This window comes from Syngnathoides biaculeatus, chromosome 12 (genome assembly GCF_019802595.1).
Source record: "Syngnathoides biaculeatus isolate LvHL_M chromosome 12, ASM1980259v1, whole genome shotgun sequence".
Lineage (NCBI taxonomy): Eukaryota > Metazoa > Chordata > Actinopteri > Syngnathiformes > Syngnathidae > Syngnathoides > Syngnathoides biaculeatus.
This window is the reverse complement of record NC_084651.1, coordinates 21,563,798-21,579,702: the sequence shown is the minus strand read 5'-3', so window position 1 is coordinate 21,579,702 and position 15,905 is coordinate 21,563,798. Positions and strand designations below refer to the sequence as shown.

At 41.6% G+C, this 15,905-nt stretch overlaps 1 protein-coding gene across 2 annotated transcripts in view; it reads right to left on the bottom strand.

Moving 5' to 3' along the window:
- Window positions 1–218: 218 nt before the first annotated feature.
- Window positions 219–15,905, bottom strand: part of mcu (mitochondrial calcium uniporter) — a 64,079-nt gene continuing 48,392 nt past the window's right edge. For both annotated transcript variants that reach the window (XM_061837571.1, XM_061837570.1), the window contains exons 3-9: window positions 10,217–10,280; window positions 7,882–8,052; window positions 7,348–7,452; window positions 7,118–7,278; window positions 5,948–6,151; window positions 4,482–4,598; window positions 219–3,546 (exon numbers count right to left, since the gene is read on the bottom strand). In XM_061837571.1, coding sequence (XP_061693555.1) covers window positions 3,466–3,546; window positions 4,482–4,598; window positions 5,948–6,151; window positions 7,118–7,278; window positions 7,348–7,452; window positions 7,882–8,052; window positions 10,217–10,280 — 903 coding nt within the window. In that variant the 3' untranslated portion in view covers window positions 219–3,465. The remainder of the gene's footprint in view (window positions 3,547–4,481; window positions 4,599–5,947; window positions 6,152–7,117; window positions 7,279–7,347; window positions 7,453–7,881; window positions 8,053–10,216; window positions 10,281–15,905) is intronic.

Below are 15,905 nucleotides of genomic sequence, written 5' to 3'. Positions count from 1 at the left end.
CAGATAGATAGATACAGATGTACTCGGTACACAGGATATTGTATGTATCCTGGTGCATATGTACACGTTCTGGTGGCATCTACAGTATCGCTAACAGGATGTATAAAGGAAGAGCCTGAGAAGACAAAACGCAAGGCCTCGTAAACATTGGTGACGTCATGCAACAATTTAAAGCAACTGAGAAAAATAAATAACAAATGACCCAGCAGACCACAAGCTCCAAAACCTGGATAAGGATTTTATTGATAATTGAATGACATTTTTCTTTCATACATATTTCATAAATGATACAGGATTTTACACACTTTTTGCCAATATTAGAGCATCATGTCAACAGAAACATAACGTCCAGAGAGTTAAAAATACAAATAATAATAATTAAAAAAAAAAACGGTCAGAATGGAATACAAGGTCATTTCACTCATATATGCTTCACTCTTTTAAACATATGGTAAGTGCACCGCAGAATTTCAAAAACATACATTCAAAGAAAGGGGTGTAATATGGACATATAAGAGGAAATGAGGACGACAGGAGCGGGCTGGTTGGTGGTGGGGGGGTGGAGGGGCTGGGTTTCCCCCTCCAAAAGCTATCGTGTGCCACCTGACATTTACCTTTAGTATCAGAAGCAGGATGTTAGGAAGTTAGGCCAGCAGCCAAAGAGCTTCTTTACTTGTGAATGGAGGATGGTCTTTTCACCCTAATTCTCTGAGAATAAATGCGATGCAATAAAGAAAATGGTTGTTGTCGAAATGTCAAGAACGGCTGATCGGCGAGGAACAAGTTTGGCAGAACTAATTCTAAACACGCAGGCCGGTCCACTGCTAGAAATCTCTACAAACAAGGTTCTTTACTTATTTTTGCATTTTTTTTTTCGTCTTTTGCAAGAATCTTTTTTTGTTGTTTTTACATAATTCGCCATGTAAACATACAGTCATGCAACACCCTCTTTATATAAAGGTCTCTATATTTGATGTATTAAATTTTCAAACATATGGGGGCCTAGGTTAAGTAAATGACGGTCAGTGTGATAAAAAGAAGGAAAAAAAAAACAGAGCTAATAAGCAAAATGACAACAAAGATCACGTCCAACAAGGAAACAACTTCACTGTGTTTACGAAAGAAAAATAATTGGCCAGCCACAGATATGAAAGGGATGAGGCTGGAAGCGATTTTATATTACTATTGACAAGCAGCAATGGTGGCAAAGGTTTCGCATCATTGAGAATTTGATGGCTCATTGAACCATCGACATGCCCATTCGACTCATGCCTTTTCTTTTCAAATATTCCGAGTTAACACTACGGCTAGCAGGAGGCAATCAATGGCACTTTACCCAATTGCTTCCTTGTCAAAACTGTTAAAATCCTTAATCATCCCAAAAAGGCACATTTTCCTTTTGAGATAACACACACACACACACACACACACACACACACACACACACACACACACACCACACACACACACACACGATCACCCAGATTGGACCCCATCCTTTCTGCACGGGTTATTTTTAATTGGATCCCAACACATGCATTTTAATAGGAAGTCTGCAGTTAAACACTGGGATTAAGTCAACGGTGGGCTCACATGAGGACGCGTGTGCCCGCCCGCCCAGGATGCGATGACATGACGATGTCGCCACTGCACTCCTGCTCAGCAGTGGTGAATGACGTTTGCTCACAGGGGGTGCAAAATGAGAACAGACCTTGCTGTACAAAGGTGGATTGCGGCCACAGGAAAAAAGGAACAATGACGGGAAAAAAAGGTAAAGTAGTTATTTATAGTTGAGGAAATAACAGAACTCGTCCAAAAATGCAGCCGTTTGCAACCATTAGACGCTAGACAACTTCTATATACTAACTGCTTGCACAGCCAGTGTACATTCACAATAAATTGTTCATCCTGGTGATTGTGTTAATGTGCCAACATTGTAAATCTTCTATTCCCCCCCGCCCTTTCCTTTTTCGTGTGGCCCCAATTCTCCTCTGCATTTTTAGAGGCATTGACAAAAGGGTCAGAGAGGGCCACCAATCGCAAAGAAAACCACGTAGAAGAGGTGCATTTGTTTCAAAATATATGGCTTCTACAAGCATAATCGGAATCAATCAGGGAATGACTACTCATTCTCTGATGCTACGAACAGATTCCACTGGAGTAGAAAATGACTGACGCACATACACATTCACAAACTTCTACTGAGGGGATACCACAGCATGCAGTCTACCCTGCCTCGTCATGGGGGGAGCAGGGAGGTGGAACAGTGACAGTGGGGAGAGATCGCTCGCAACGAGGCTAATTAATTAATTTTGCCTCATGAGTGGAAATTCACGCATGTTCGACCCAAACTGTGGTGTGTGTGATGTTTTGCTCGGAAAACATTTGAAAGACTTTTGAGTCTGAAATCCAAATTGAACTTGTTAGAGTGGAACATTAAGAGTTAAAAGTAATAATGTGTTTCATGCTTTTCATATCTCTGTGACAACATGATGAATTGTACATGGCGTGGGTTGACGACGACGAGCTCCTCCCCCCACTGATAGCAACTAGCATCTGGTCATTCGGTTTATTTGATTGTATACATATAGTTTTATTATATATTAATTTCATAACAAATATACTATGGCTTTCAAAATAAAAAGTGCCAAAATATTATTACTTTAATTTTATTTATTTTTTGGGAATAAAATAACACACAGTGATGTTGTTGTCGGTAGTACTCATACTTGCCCAGGCCGGGCTCCAACGAGAAGAAGAAACGGGCTTCTCGATGGACTCCTATCAAAGGTCACGTTGAGGAAGGACGGCTGTTCGTCAACCTGGAGGAGGCGTGGCCAGAGTTTGGAGAGCCAGCAGCGTTTAGCCACGGGAAAATGGCATCGCCTTGAGCCTTTCTTGTAAACTTGTTTAATGTATGGGATAGAGAGGTACCTCAGAACCTGCCCCCCCCTCACGGCCAGTGTATGTCTGCATGTGTGAGTAACTGTGTGTGTGTTGGATCAACTCACAGAATGCCGAATGTTGGTTTTGCCTGCACGTCACACACGCACACACACACATTCACACAACTAGTACACAAAAATTGCTTGGCATGACCTAGAGGGTCAGGTTGTGGTATTTCCTGTTTGCACCTCAAGTTCACTGCAGGCTCTCAATTCAGAGGCTAAACAAAATAGCCAAGTTGCAAGTTTAAATCCGCCATCACTGTGAGCTTCTTCAGCTCACCGTTTTTCTCTCTTGGGATTTTCAGTTGCAATTCCAAACAGTTGGTTCAGTAGGGATGTAAAAATGAAAAAAAAAAAAAAAAAAAAAGAGGAAAAACTCCCAACTTGAAGAGGGGGGTGCAGGAGAGATGAAAAAGAGGGCAGGTTTTATATAAGGCGGGGAGGGAGTGGGATGTGTGGGGTTGGACAGAGATAGAAAAGACTATGCCAGCAGAAGAGGGAGGCGTTACTCTTCCCATCAATCTTTACCAGCATTGAGCTGTTGAACCGGGAGCTGAAGTTGTAGCGGGTCTCGAAGACGTTTCAGATCCAACTCCACCTGGAGGACAGGTGAGAAGTAAGGCGACAGCAAAGTGCATCTACAGTGAAGATAAAAATTCGACACACCCCTCTTCAAATGCCAGTGATAGGGGTGGGGGGGAGAAAGAGAGAAAGAAACCAAGATAAATCATATCAAAACCTGTTTTCGCACTCCGGATTCCTCCTACATCCCAAAAACATGCAATCATTGGAGACTCTATATTGCCCTTAATTGTGATTGTGAGTGCAAAGGGTTGTTTGTTTCTATGTGCCCTGCGATTGGCTGGCAACCAGTTCAGCGTGTACCCTGCCTCTTGCCCGATGACAACTGGGATAGGTGCCAGCACCCCCGCGAAGTTCGTGAGGATAAGTAGTTGAGAAAATGAATGGATGGATATATAGCATATATGTATATATTGGACTTCACGCCAGTTGGATCGGCCTTATCGGTATCGGTCGATAATTAGCATTTCATGATGCTCGGCTTTAACGCCTTTTGAGATAGTACTGTAAATATATAACCATCAATAAATTTATTTTTAAAAAAATGTTGGCGGCGTGGGAGAGACAATACATCTGAGACAAATAATAGACTGTCAGACTACTGCAATAAAATCTTGTATCTTTATTTTGTATTAATCGACCGGCAGAAGACGAGTGGGGACTCAAATTGAACATGATTTTGAATGTCATTATTTAGTTTTAAACACAGCAAAATCCTCAGTTATAAGAGGATTTGGACATGCCACCACATTATCTCAGTAGTTTATTTTGACTGAAATGTTTCTTTTTTTCTATGACATTGCATAGGTTATAGGTCTCATTAATCGTGGAAAAGTCATTGAACTCATGAATTTTGGTCCCAGTCTTGAAATGGGGTGTGTAGACTTTTTATCCAACTGAACGTATATATTGTAAATTAAAGCGTAAACCCGTAGTAACAACCAAAGGTACCTCTGAAATATCCTCTTTGAGCTTGTTATACTTCTCAATGTCAAAGCGTGTCCTTTTCACCCCCTTGTGGAGGAAGAGTAGATACTGTCGGTCTCTAGCGTCGGGGTACACGTATTCCTGCGAGGGACAAAGAGACGTTTTGTAAGCACCCATTTAGAGGACTTTCATTGTGATGTTCTACCTGACAAATCAGATTAAGGTTATCGAAATCGCTTGGGTAGAGGTGAATTATGAGCGCTGATGTCCTCCATTTAACCTGAAAGTATCAATGGGTTCACATTTGGATTTGGCAGGAATTCGAAGTACCATCAATGATCGCTGAGCCTTTTCTCACAAGAACAGTGGAGGATTTTATTGCATCAAGAAAATGAACATTTTGTCCACTGTGAGCAAGAATGGTGAATCTGCAAAGGATTAGGCATCCATTGTGAGTCAGGAAGGTTAAGACAGCTTTACTGTCTCGCTGAATATTAACAGTTTATTTTTTATAGCTGTATGAATGCTTATACTGCTAAAATGTTACTTCCAATAAGGTCCTGCACAGTTAAGAAAGATAACGTGATGGTGACAGTGCGGCCCTGGCACAGACTATTTCCATTTCCATTATGTCCAAACAACTTGGTGTCTTTAACCTTTAAGGCTTAACCTTAACCTCCATGCAGTATGTACTATACAAGAACCTTTTTTTTGTGACCAATAAAAGCCCATCAATGTTTGGCAAAATGGCAGGAGTGGGGGCGGCAGCAATTATCTCAATGTGTCATGTGAGGGACCAATAATGCAAAATCGAATTTCATGTCAGTGGCAAAATAGAATAAAATAAAGAGACATTTTTTCTTGCCATTTGTGTGGTTTTAAGCATGCTTTACCAAAAAGTGCAAGTTATAATACATGTATTTATGACACCTATTGCAGCTCAAGAAAAGCACATCACCAGCTTGACCGCCTGTCAAATACACTCTTTTGACTGTTTGTCATATACTTAGCAACAATACCTGAGTGCTAATGTGTGAAATAATCAGCCATTCAGAAATAGTGGTGCCAAGAGCATTTGTGTTAAGATTTCTCTTGTGTCACTCGTATTCCCTTTTATGCAGACATGAGTGCAACTGCTACTCCGCTTAAGCAAGCTAATGGTGCAGCAGCGTCAAGCAGCAGCGTAATCGGCCTCTAGGGCTAAGGGTCCTCGAGGGGAAGCCGAAAACTGTACTATATGTTGTTCTTCAAAATGATATTCTCTCATCTGATAATGCTGAGAGACATTCCAAAATAAATATGTTAATGGAGTGAGAACTGGTAATGGGAAAGACCAGATCTGATTTACATCATTTTCAGGCTCATCAAAGCAGTCATGACTCCTTGTGTCCTCTCGATGAGGCACAATCAGCTTTCTATTTTAAAAGCGGGTTTTCCCCTCCAATCTTTCCTCGGTCTGTGTGAAATGGGAACAGTGTCAATTTTCCTACCTGGCGTGTGAGCACAAAATAGGCATACATTGCCATGGCTGTGCCGTACGTGATGAAATAGGTGACAGGCTCCATGATATCCCAGGAGTACTCCCACCAGGTCAGTCTGGCCAGGATGCCGAACTGGGTGGCCATGTATGCCATGCCGCCCCACAGCACCCAGGTAGTGCGTCGCTCCGCCTTCCTACTTAGCTCCTGCTTCACCTACATGTGGAACAAGTGGGAGGAGGAAGTCATAAACGATGTGCCAAACAGGTCATCATTTAGGGAGAAGCTCATGAATGATGACATGGTCAGTATTAAACCCTCTGAGCTCCAAAATATACATTAGACATTTTAATGACAAAACAGGTATTAGTTTAAGCTAGATTTAGCAGATATTCTGTGACTAGTGACCTTCACCAGAGAGCCTTCGAGGCATAACAATGAAATGGATGGTTTTTCATGAATCAAGTATGCTATGCATGTGTAAGTACTATGATGTGCATCTCTGAGGCAAACTCCTTCATTTATTTATTTATTTTTAAGTAAAAGGGCAATGAGCAACCATGCTCTCAAACATAGTATGACCTCAAAATATATGCAGTGAATATTAAGGTGAGAGTTTTAATTGGGGTATGTGATTTGGCGACGTGTCCTCTGCATGTGCCACATACAGTACACAGTTGGCAAAGCAGTAAGTGGGGCAGGGCAACCATTGGCTCACATGTATGACACAAGGCCGTCACCGCAAAACAGGCTGATTTTAGTGGGGAAAAAATTGCATAAAGGGTTCTATAATTCTCGGTCCTTGTTTTCATGAAAGCACTTCAAATATATGAGAAATATAAGACACCTTGGAACTCAAATAGGAAAGTGCCGAATAATGCCCTTTTGAAAAAAAAATTACGCATAAATTTGTAAAAAAAAATGCTTATGAAATTACTCTGAGAGCATTTTGAATTATCACATTATTTTTTAATTAGATATATTGGCTTTAACCATTCTTTGTTTTTTGAGGTTGTGTTTGGCTTTACAGGACGTCATGCATTTCTTATGACCTAAGTCATTTCATACATTTTGAAAGGCTCTAGGTAGGTGAAAAAACTAATGACTAATGAGGAGAATGCAGCAACGATCATCAGATAAATACAATTAAAAATGTTTATTAACATCCAAAAGAGGTCAGACCTTTTCAAGGGGGCGGAGCTGAGAGTTCAGATCTTCCAGTCGTCCAATCAGCTCCCGCTCTTTGCTGAGTTGGTGCTCCTCAATCCGGAGTGTGGTGTAGAGCTGCTGCACCAAGTACTTTACATCATTCAACCTTTCTGTCTCTTCATGGGGCAATAACTCTGAGGGGAAGACAAAAGAATTAAGGGTTTCTTCCTAAGATCATGGGAAATGACCAAGACCATCCACACCTCTCCTCGGTGGCCGCACAAGGTGGGTGCTGTCGTTGATGACAAGCTTAAAATCATCCAGTAACAGGATGTCAATGCCTGTGGAGGAGGCAACCCTGGCTCCATCTGAGGGAGAAAAGAAAATATGGTGAGAAAGTGGAGCAACGAGAGAGTTGCTGGTTAACCACCCTACACACCCTGCAGCTCTCTTGACCATCGGGCCCGTTTCGCACCGATTAGCATGAGAGGGAGAGAGAAGAAAAGCACTTCCACGCGAACAGAACATTCTAAGCCCCAATTGTTCTTGTATAATGAAGCATCAAAGCCACGCAAAAACCCTTCATACCACATTCGAAAGGATTCAATTCTGTTGTGAAGCCGTAGTATCTGACACACTTAACGGCATCGAAATACACTTAAAAGCATGAAAGGGCATGTAATGTACATGTGTCAACTAGAGATGGAGACAGTGCATGTGTGTGTGTGTGTTTGTGTGTGTGTGTGTATATATACGTGCGTGTGCATGTAAAAGAGAGAAAGGGCGAGAGTGTGTACCCGTGGAGTAGATGGCTACTCGATCGATGCCTCTGTCCTCTGCTTGGAGCTGTTGCAGGAAAACTCCCACGCAATCGCTGAGAGGCTTGAGAGTGAACTGACAGCGTTCTCGCCTTGATGGCAAACTAACCGAGATGACTGGCAGCCCATTCTGGTACACCACCGTCACCTCTGAGGGGAGAGCGTTGGGGAACAAACACAAATATGAACAAGATTGGTCAAGCCATTCACAACCATTGACAGAGTTTGGCGAGAGAGCCAAAAGAGTGCATTAGAGCCACAGCACACAGACTTTGTTTTCAATATGCAGGTTACTAAAATGAACAAGGCAATTTTAGATCAATGCAAAATGGTCACTTAGATCTACTACAAAAACAAAAGACTGTGATATAATGATATGCGTCCACAGAGTGTGTTGACTTGAGCACCGAGTACAGTACATCCTCATCAAAACAAGGTGGAGTACAAACCAAGCAATATTTTGAAAAGCCCTGCAAGAATGATTTTACTTGGAACCACAAATTAAGAAAGATTTACAAACAAACATTTTTCATCCTTCTAGCTTCTGTACCGGAGTAGAACACCTGTCAATCTCCATATTGATATCCAGCATGAGTTGTGTATGATAGGTTCCTTGACTGGAGTCACAAAAGGTACATTTCAAACCCAAACAATAAATGAGTTTTCCTTATTAATTTGGGCTGGATAATCAACTAGCAGGTAGATAACGAGAATGATAGCTTTGCTTGGGAAACCTCCCAACTCACACAACCTGACTTCTTATGAGGTTTTGTTTTTACTTCCTCTAAGTCTTACAGGAGTGCATGAAGGAATGGCGGAGAAGGTAGGAAAGTGCTTTTGATTACAGGGAGATTACTTTGAAGAGAAAAAAATTGTAGTTTGGATTAGAACTCTATACAGTATATATACCTTTTGAGACCTGGAACATTTCTAAATACCTCATATATACATTGTCGTAGCAGTCACGGTGTAATCCTATTATGGGAGATACCAAAAGAGTCTAGATGGAAATGTATAAAGTAAAAAAAATAAAATAAAATAAAGCATCAAGCAGTGCACACGTGGCTTTTGATCAAAATAAGCCCTTTACAGTGCCAAGACTGAAAGATCAATACATTGTAATATCGCTGACCTTTACCTCTACGAGCGGTTATGTCAATTCTCTGATTCTAGCTATTGACATTTTGTATTCCCATGGACAAGCTTCAAGACCTCTAAATTATGGCTGCGTGACTGGACTGATAATTGTGAAACACAAAGAACACACAATTCATTCAATTTATTTTTAAATTTCAATGTCTAATTGTTACAACTGGTGCTCAAAAGACCGAGTTGCAATAAAATAGACCACGACCATGATCCAGGGAGGTTTAGAGTAAGCTAATGTGTACTAAAAAGAAACATTTTGGCAACATCTTTTTTCCAGAGGCAAAAGTGGTTGCTCAAACACACCAGCCAAAATGCATCTTATCATGTTGTTGTGACAAAACATCTGACACCCCAAAAAACTTAACAATCAACCAATCAAGTTGGATTTTTAATTTGTTGGACAATGACATGTTTATTTTGGAATAATAAGCGGAGTAAAGATTCAATTATGATTTACTATCCATTCGTTACTGTCGATGGGAATAGCGACTGGATATTTAGACAGTGAGTCCGTGCTTTAGTGTAAACAATGTGTAATGTGGCGCTACTGGAACCTGCACGATCCACCTACTGTAACTCATGAGTGCGTTTTAATGACAGAGGGCAATGAATCCAAAGTAATTCCACGATGGGATGTAATCCAAGCTGGAGTACTTCTGCCACCACAGTAACTTCTCCTCCTCCTCCTCCTCAAGACCACTGCAGTGAATCATCACATGATCAGCTGGCACAGGCGGCACCACCTGGGCCCAGCTAGTCTGGATCGTCACCAAATACACAGAGGTGCACACATTAATTTTCCCACCCGCCTCTGAGCTTCTCTCCACCTCTGCCTGCAGCCTTTATCTTCCCCTGTGCAGCCATAATTGCTGAGGCGATCTCCAATCTCACAATCCCACATCTATTACAGCTGACTTTAAGATAAAATCAGCAACTTTTCATTCCTTCTGACAATCAATCCAGCCTTTAACACAGAGGTGCAGAAGCTACCGTTACAAAAAAAAAAAAATCCACAAGAAGACTGGACTTAATATGCAACTTTGTTATAGACAGAATCAGAATCAGTAAGTAAAAGGAAGCTTCTGCTGGATCTCAAGGCTTGTGCTAATATTTTAAAATAAACAGTAACTGGGAATCAAAGGAGAACTTATTGGTGAGAACTTACCATCTGAAGAAGGAAGGGTACACAACATTCTCTGGCCATGCCATGAAGATGAGCCCATCCAAATCTGATGGTCAGGAGAGAAAACGGTCTGGTTAGTTCACTAGTTGCAACTTCACATTGAGAATAATCATTTAGTTGTTTGGTCTAAACCGAAGCAGATGATGGATGGTATGTTTTGCAGCAAAAATTTGCTGCTGGTTCATATTGGCATCCTTAGCCTTGGACGACAAGTAGCTCAAGAAAAAAATGTGTAAAACCTGACCTGACAATGTTTATGTTGGGATAGATTGTGCCAACAGAATTTCAAAAACAATAATAACAAATGTTGTAGGCTGCTTAGATGTCCCAAATCATGTCTAAAAAGTCAAATCTAAACATATAAAGGAATAAAAAACAAACAAACAAAAAAACCAACATAAAAATTAAAAAAAAAGGAAATGAGTTCTTCCATTGCACACACAGAGACATGCCATTTGGAGACGGAAATCACACAAACCAAAAGTCCCACTTCACTCAGCGGTCGCCGTCTGCGTTTCTAATGAGAGCAGATGGCAAGTTACTACAGCTATTTACAGCTAATTTGGGATTTTTTAAATGTTCTTATTTTTTATAAAAAGCAGAAATTCACACTATGTAATACAATATTTAATACAATTTGCGATTAGTCCAGGGTGTACCAGTCTCTCACCTAGCATCAACTGAGATTAGCTCCAAATCGCTCCTGAGTATAGAGATTGAAAGGGTGGATTTGTGACTATTTATATAGAGTACTTTGATTGTACCACAGAGCATTTAAAAGTATATACAAATGTACTATTTTGGTACACGGGATGCATACAGGGCGAAGCCTCACAAACCTTGGAGAAAGTTGTATGCTGTTGGTCTATGTAGTGTGAAGACACACAAAGCAACTAAGTGTGCATTATACATTGTTGTTTTATTAGACATAATTGTGCCTGTGACTGGCTGCCGACCACTTCAGAGTGTTGTCACCCGAAGTTACCTGGGATAGGCTCCAGCACTCCTCGCGAGACTTGTGAGGATAAGCGGCTTGGAAAATGGATGGATGGAAAAGACATAATGCTGTGTTTGCTGTTTCCCCTGAATTCCCATAGTCTTATTTCCACATATTTCCATAATTTTGCAACCCTAGCCACAGCCAAATAATTCCATCATTGATTTCATTGACTTTCTTTCCCATTGTGAAGTCGTTGCCTCACATTCTATTTATATGAACCAGTGTCTAGAGCATCACTGAGCGAAAAACACTGCAGAGGGTGACAAAGAAGGCGGCCTAGATATGTGCCTCAGTTGTGTCAGAAACTGAAGGGGGGAGTTGGGGTGTGGGGGGAATTGAGCTTGGGGAAACCCTTTTTTATGCTGGAAAAGTAGGAGTGTAAAGTGCGTACCACGTCTCCAATCACAGCTCATGACGTTTACAGTTGAGCCGCAAGCAAGCCTTTTAAGGCATTAAAAGGGATGTTACATCCCCTTACAAATCCATGTACAGTGGAGTGTGGGAGAGGGGTAATGAGGAAGACAAAATACAGCAAACAAAAATTCTTAACAACAATTAACTTTTCTGATATTTCAAATCAAGGTTATGGGTAAAATACGCCACAATTGTTACATGACAGCAGCTTAGGTTATGCTCCTGATCCCACAATGAGTAAAAACAACATTGATCTGTTTGTCATACTGTTGAACAAGCAATATTTGTAGGAGCAGTCTGTAAAGCAATCAAATCAGGTACACATGAAGAAACCCATCAAGACTTTAGTGAGAACCAGCTATATACTTATTGTGGACAATATGCAGTATACCTCTAAGGGTAGTGATGTCAGATTGAGTATCAAGTTCTTCAATTTCATACTCAACAAAAAACAATGATAAATGGTTCTATTTATGACTCTCCTCTGACAGTTCTGGGATACGGCCCTCTCAGAAAGCGTAGTATAGATGTAGTGGACATATCTACTTGAGACAGGAACAAACTAGAAATTTGCTGGTTGGTTTTCTTGTCTTCGTTGTCTATTGGGATGTCTGATTACCAATTAGCTAGATGATTAATTAAAGTGCAAATTATACAGGTACTGACAGTGCTTGAGTCGATCAGATAAACAAAGACGGGTAAGTCGCAGCTAAACTTCATCCATCTATCCTTTTTCTGGCACTCATTCAAGGTCACGGGGGAGCTTGCGGGAGCCCATCCCAGCTGATTTTGGGCAAGAGACAGGGTGCATCTTAAACTGGTTGCCAGGAAACCACAGGGCACATACAAATAGCCATTTATAGTCCATGGTTCCAGTAACTCGATTTTTTTTTTCTCCCATGTGGCCCTGTTCAGATATGCACCAGATAAGAAAAAAAGCACATGGACTTCGTCTAACAATGTAACTGTGGTTTAAGAAGACAGGTGAGATGTCATTAAATTGTGCCGGTTGGTGACATCTACACAAACGCCTACCTGATGATAATAGCAAGCTCATTCTTGTCTTGTTGTTACTACTTCTGTGTTGTCACTAACCAATGTTGTCCCTTGTGTATTTATGACTATATTGCATACAGGCACAAAATTGAAATCTGGCATTAAGAATTGCAGGATAAATTCAGACAGACAGTTCAGATTTTAAAAATACAATGGTAGGTGTAAAGTTTTAAGAAACTACTAATATCTGGTGATAGCATCTCATATGGTAAATTGGGTTTTTCTACGACTATCAAAACCCTTGCAGTGACGATGGCTGATAAAGCCATTGTCTGGAATTCTGTTATATTTGCATCCCAAGTCAAATGTCATTAAAGACACTTGCTTTAAAAAAACCGCATTGTTTGCACCACGATATTGTATATGAATGTGGCTGTATTGAGCAATTTGGAAAATATAATATTTTTTTTGTAAGTCCACACAAGGAACCACACAGACAGACAGACAGACAGACAGACAGACAGACAGACACACACACACACACACACACACACACACACACGCACAAACAAAATGTGTTTTCTACACTGATGGCTGTCCAATGGTATCATGGGAGCCCAAACTGTGATTAGGCTGTTGATCAGATGACAAGCTGAGAGGCATTAGAGATGGTCTTGAATTGCTGCACGCACTGCAGCAAGCTCTTATTTACAGACTTTGGAAAGATTGCAGAAGAGTCGCATCATGAACATACGCAAATATGATTGTGAGGCCAGTGTGTGGGTACCCATCTGTGCTGAGATATCTCCGAGTGTTTGAAGGTGGGTGGCATTTGTATTTGTCCACCCGTCTGTTCACCAGCCTGTTTGACAGCAGCAGTTGCAGGACGTCTGAGCAAAGCAAACCCACCACTGCCACCACCTCACTCTCTCCACATACTCACACACTCCTCCCAATCGCTCCCCACCCTCTCGGCACAGAGCCACCAAAATGCTGCGTGAAATATTTAAGAGTCTTGCTCCAGTCAATAGCATAACAACCTTGGAATCAATATCATGTGACTAAAAGAGTGAGAGAAAGAGGGACACTGAGCACAAACATGGAGATGGACAGATGAGCTGGAAGGGTGGGACAAAGGATGAGCCAGAATGGGAGACTAAATGGAGCAGCAGCAGGGGAGTGATAGAGATAGATGATGGTTGGAGTAAAACGGTGAGTCACGAGTGTGCTTGTGTTTCAAGCCATGTGCTGCTGTGCCCTGCAGCACACTTGCACAGAAACACACACACACAGCCTCACGTCTCAAACGTGACTTGCTTCTACTGTGTGCGTGAGTGTAGATGTTAAGTCGGTGGGGTAGGGTGAGGGTAAGCAGCATCAGTACACAGGTAAGGAGAAAGGAAGAAGGACGGTCGAGGTTTCTGATCACTGCAGTAAAGGAATTCCTCGTCTTGAATCAGGGGGTTACCCCTCACCTTCCCCCTCCTCTTTCTGTCTCGCTCTCGCTGAATCCTGATGTACTGGTCTCACCATACAGTATATCCCTCCTCATCTGCAGTGCGCTTTAGCTCACACAGCATTTCACTGTACTTCCAGATGTCTGGTGAATTGAGTAACATTTTGCAAAAGCAAAGGAAAGCAGAAACAAGTTACGCAATTTTTATTTTCACCAAAATTGATAGAAATTCCCATTTGGATCATCGTACATCTTCAAAACCATCCCTTTTCAGAAAAACCATACAAATGGCATGTTTAGTGAGCCATTAACATTGCATCGTCTAAGAGAGCAAGCCAATTTCAAAACTTTATATCGGTCAATAATTTGTGCAAATAATCCCACGTGGGCACTGAGCAATGTTTGTACTGATTGGTGAAAGAATAGGAATTTAACCAAAAATGAGCATGAGGTTTTCGCCTGATACCAGCAATATGTACATTTATGTTTGTGAAAGCAGAATTTTTATAGTGCTCTGGTATTAGACCTCATTAGATTGTAAGTTTATATGACTTTTTCTTCTTTGTCTTCTTCTTTTACTTTCGGCTTGTCCCGATTAGGGGTCACCACAGTGTGTCATCTTTTTCCATCTAAGCCTATCACACGCATCTTCCTCTCCAACACCCACAGTCTTTGTGTCCTCCCTCACTACTTCCATCAACCTTTTCTTTGGTCTTTCTCTTGCTCTTTTGCCTGGCAACTCCATCCTCAGCACCCTTCTACCAATATACTCACATTCTCGCCTCTGGACATGTCCAGACCATCGAAGTCTGCTCTCTCTAACGTTGTCTACAAAACATCCAACTTGGGCTGTCCCTCTAATGAGCTCATTTCAAATCCTATCCAACTTGCTCACTCCGAGCGAGAACCTCAACATCTTCATTTCTGCTGCCTCGAGTTCTGATTTCTGTTGTTTCTTCAGTGCCACCATCTCCAATCCATACATCATGGCCGGCCTCACCACTGTTTTATAGACTTTGCCCTTCATCCTAGCGGATGCTCTTCTGTCACATAGAACACCAGACACCTTCCACCAACTGTTCCACCCCACTTGGACCGCTTGGACTAATTTCTTCACTTCCTTTCCACACTCTTCATTGCGCTGTATTGTTTACCCCAAGCATTTGAATTCGTCCACCCTTGCCATCTCTTCTCCCTGGAGCCTCACTCTTCCCCCACGGCCCCTCTCATTCATGCACATATATTCTGTTTTACTTCGGCAAATCTTCATCCCTCTCCTTTCCAGTGCGTGGCTCCACCTTTCTAATTGTTCCTCCACCTGTTCCAATCTTTCACTGCATATCACAATATCATCTGCGAACATCATAGTCCAAGGGGAATCCAGTCTAACCTCATCTTTCAGCCTATCCATTACTACCGCAAAAAGGAAGGGGCTCAGAGTGGATTCCTGATCCCACCTCCATCTTAAATTCTTCTGACACACCTACAGCACATCTCACCGTTGTTCTGCTGTCCTCATACATGTCCTGTACTATTCTAACATATTTCTCCACCACACCGGACTTACACATGCAGTACCACAGTTCCTCTCTTGGTACTCTGTCATGGGCTTTCTCTAGAACTACAAAGACACAATCTGACCTTCTCTGTACTTTTCCACGAGCATCCTCAAGGCAAATAATTCATCTGTGGTACTCTTTCTAGGCATGAAACCATACTGTTGCTCCCATATACTTCCTTCTGACCTGAGTCTAGCCTCCACTACTGTTTTCCCATAACTTCATTGTGTGGGTTAACGTCATTAT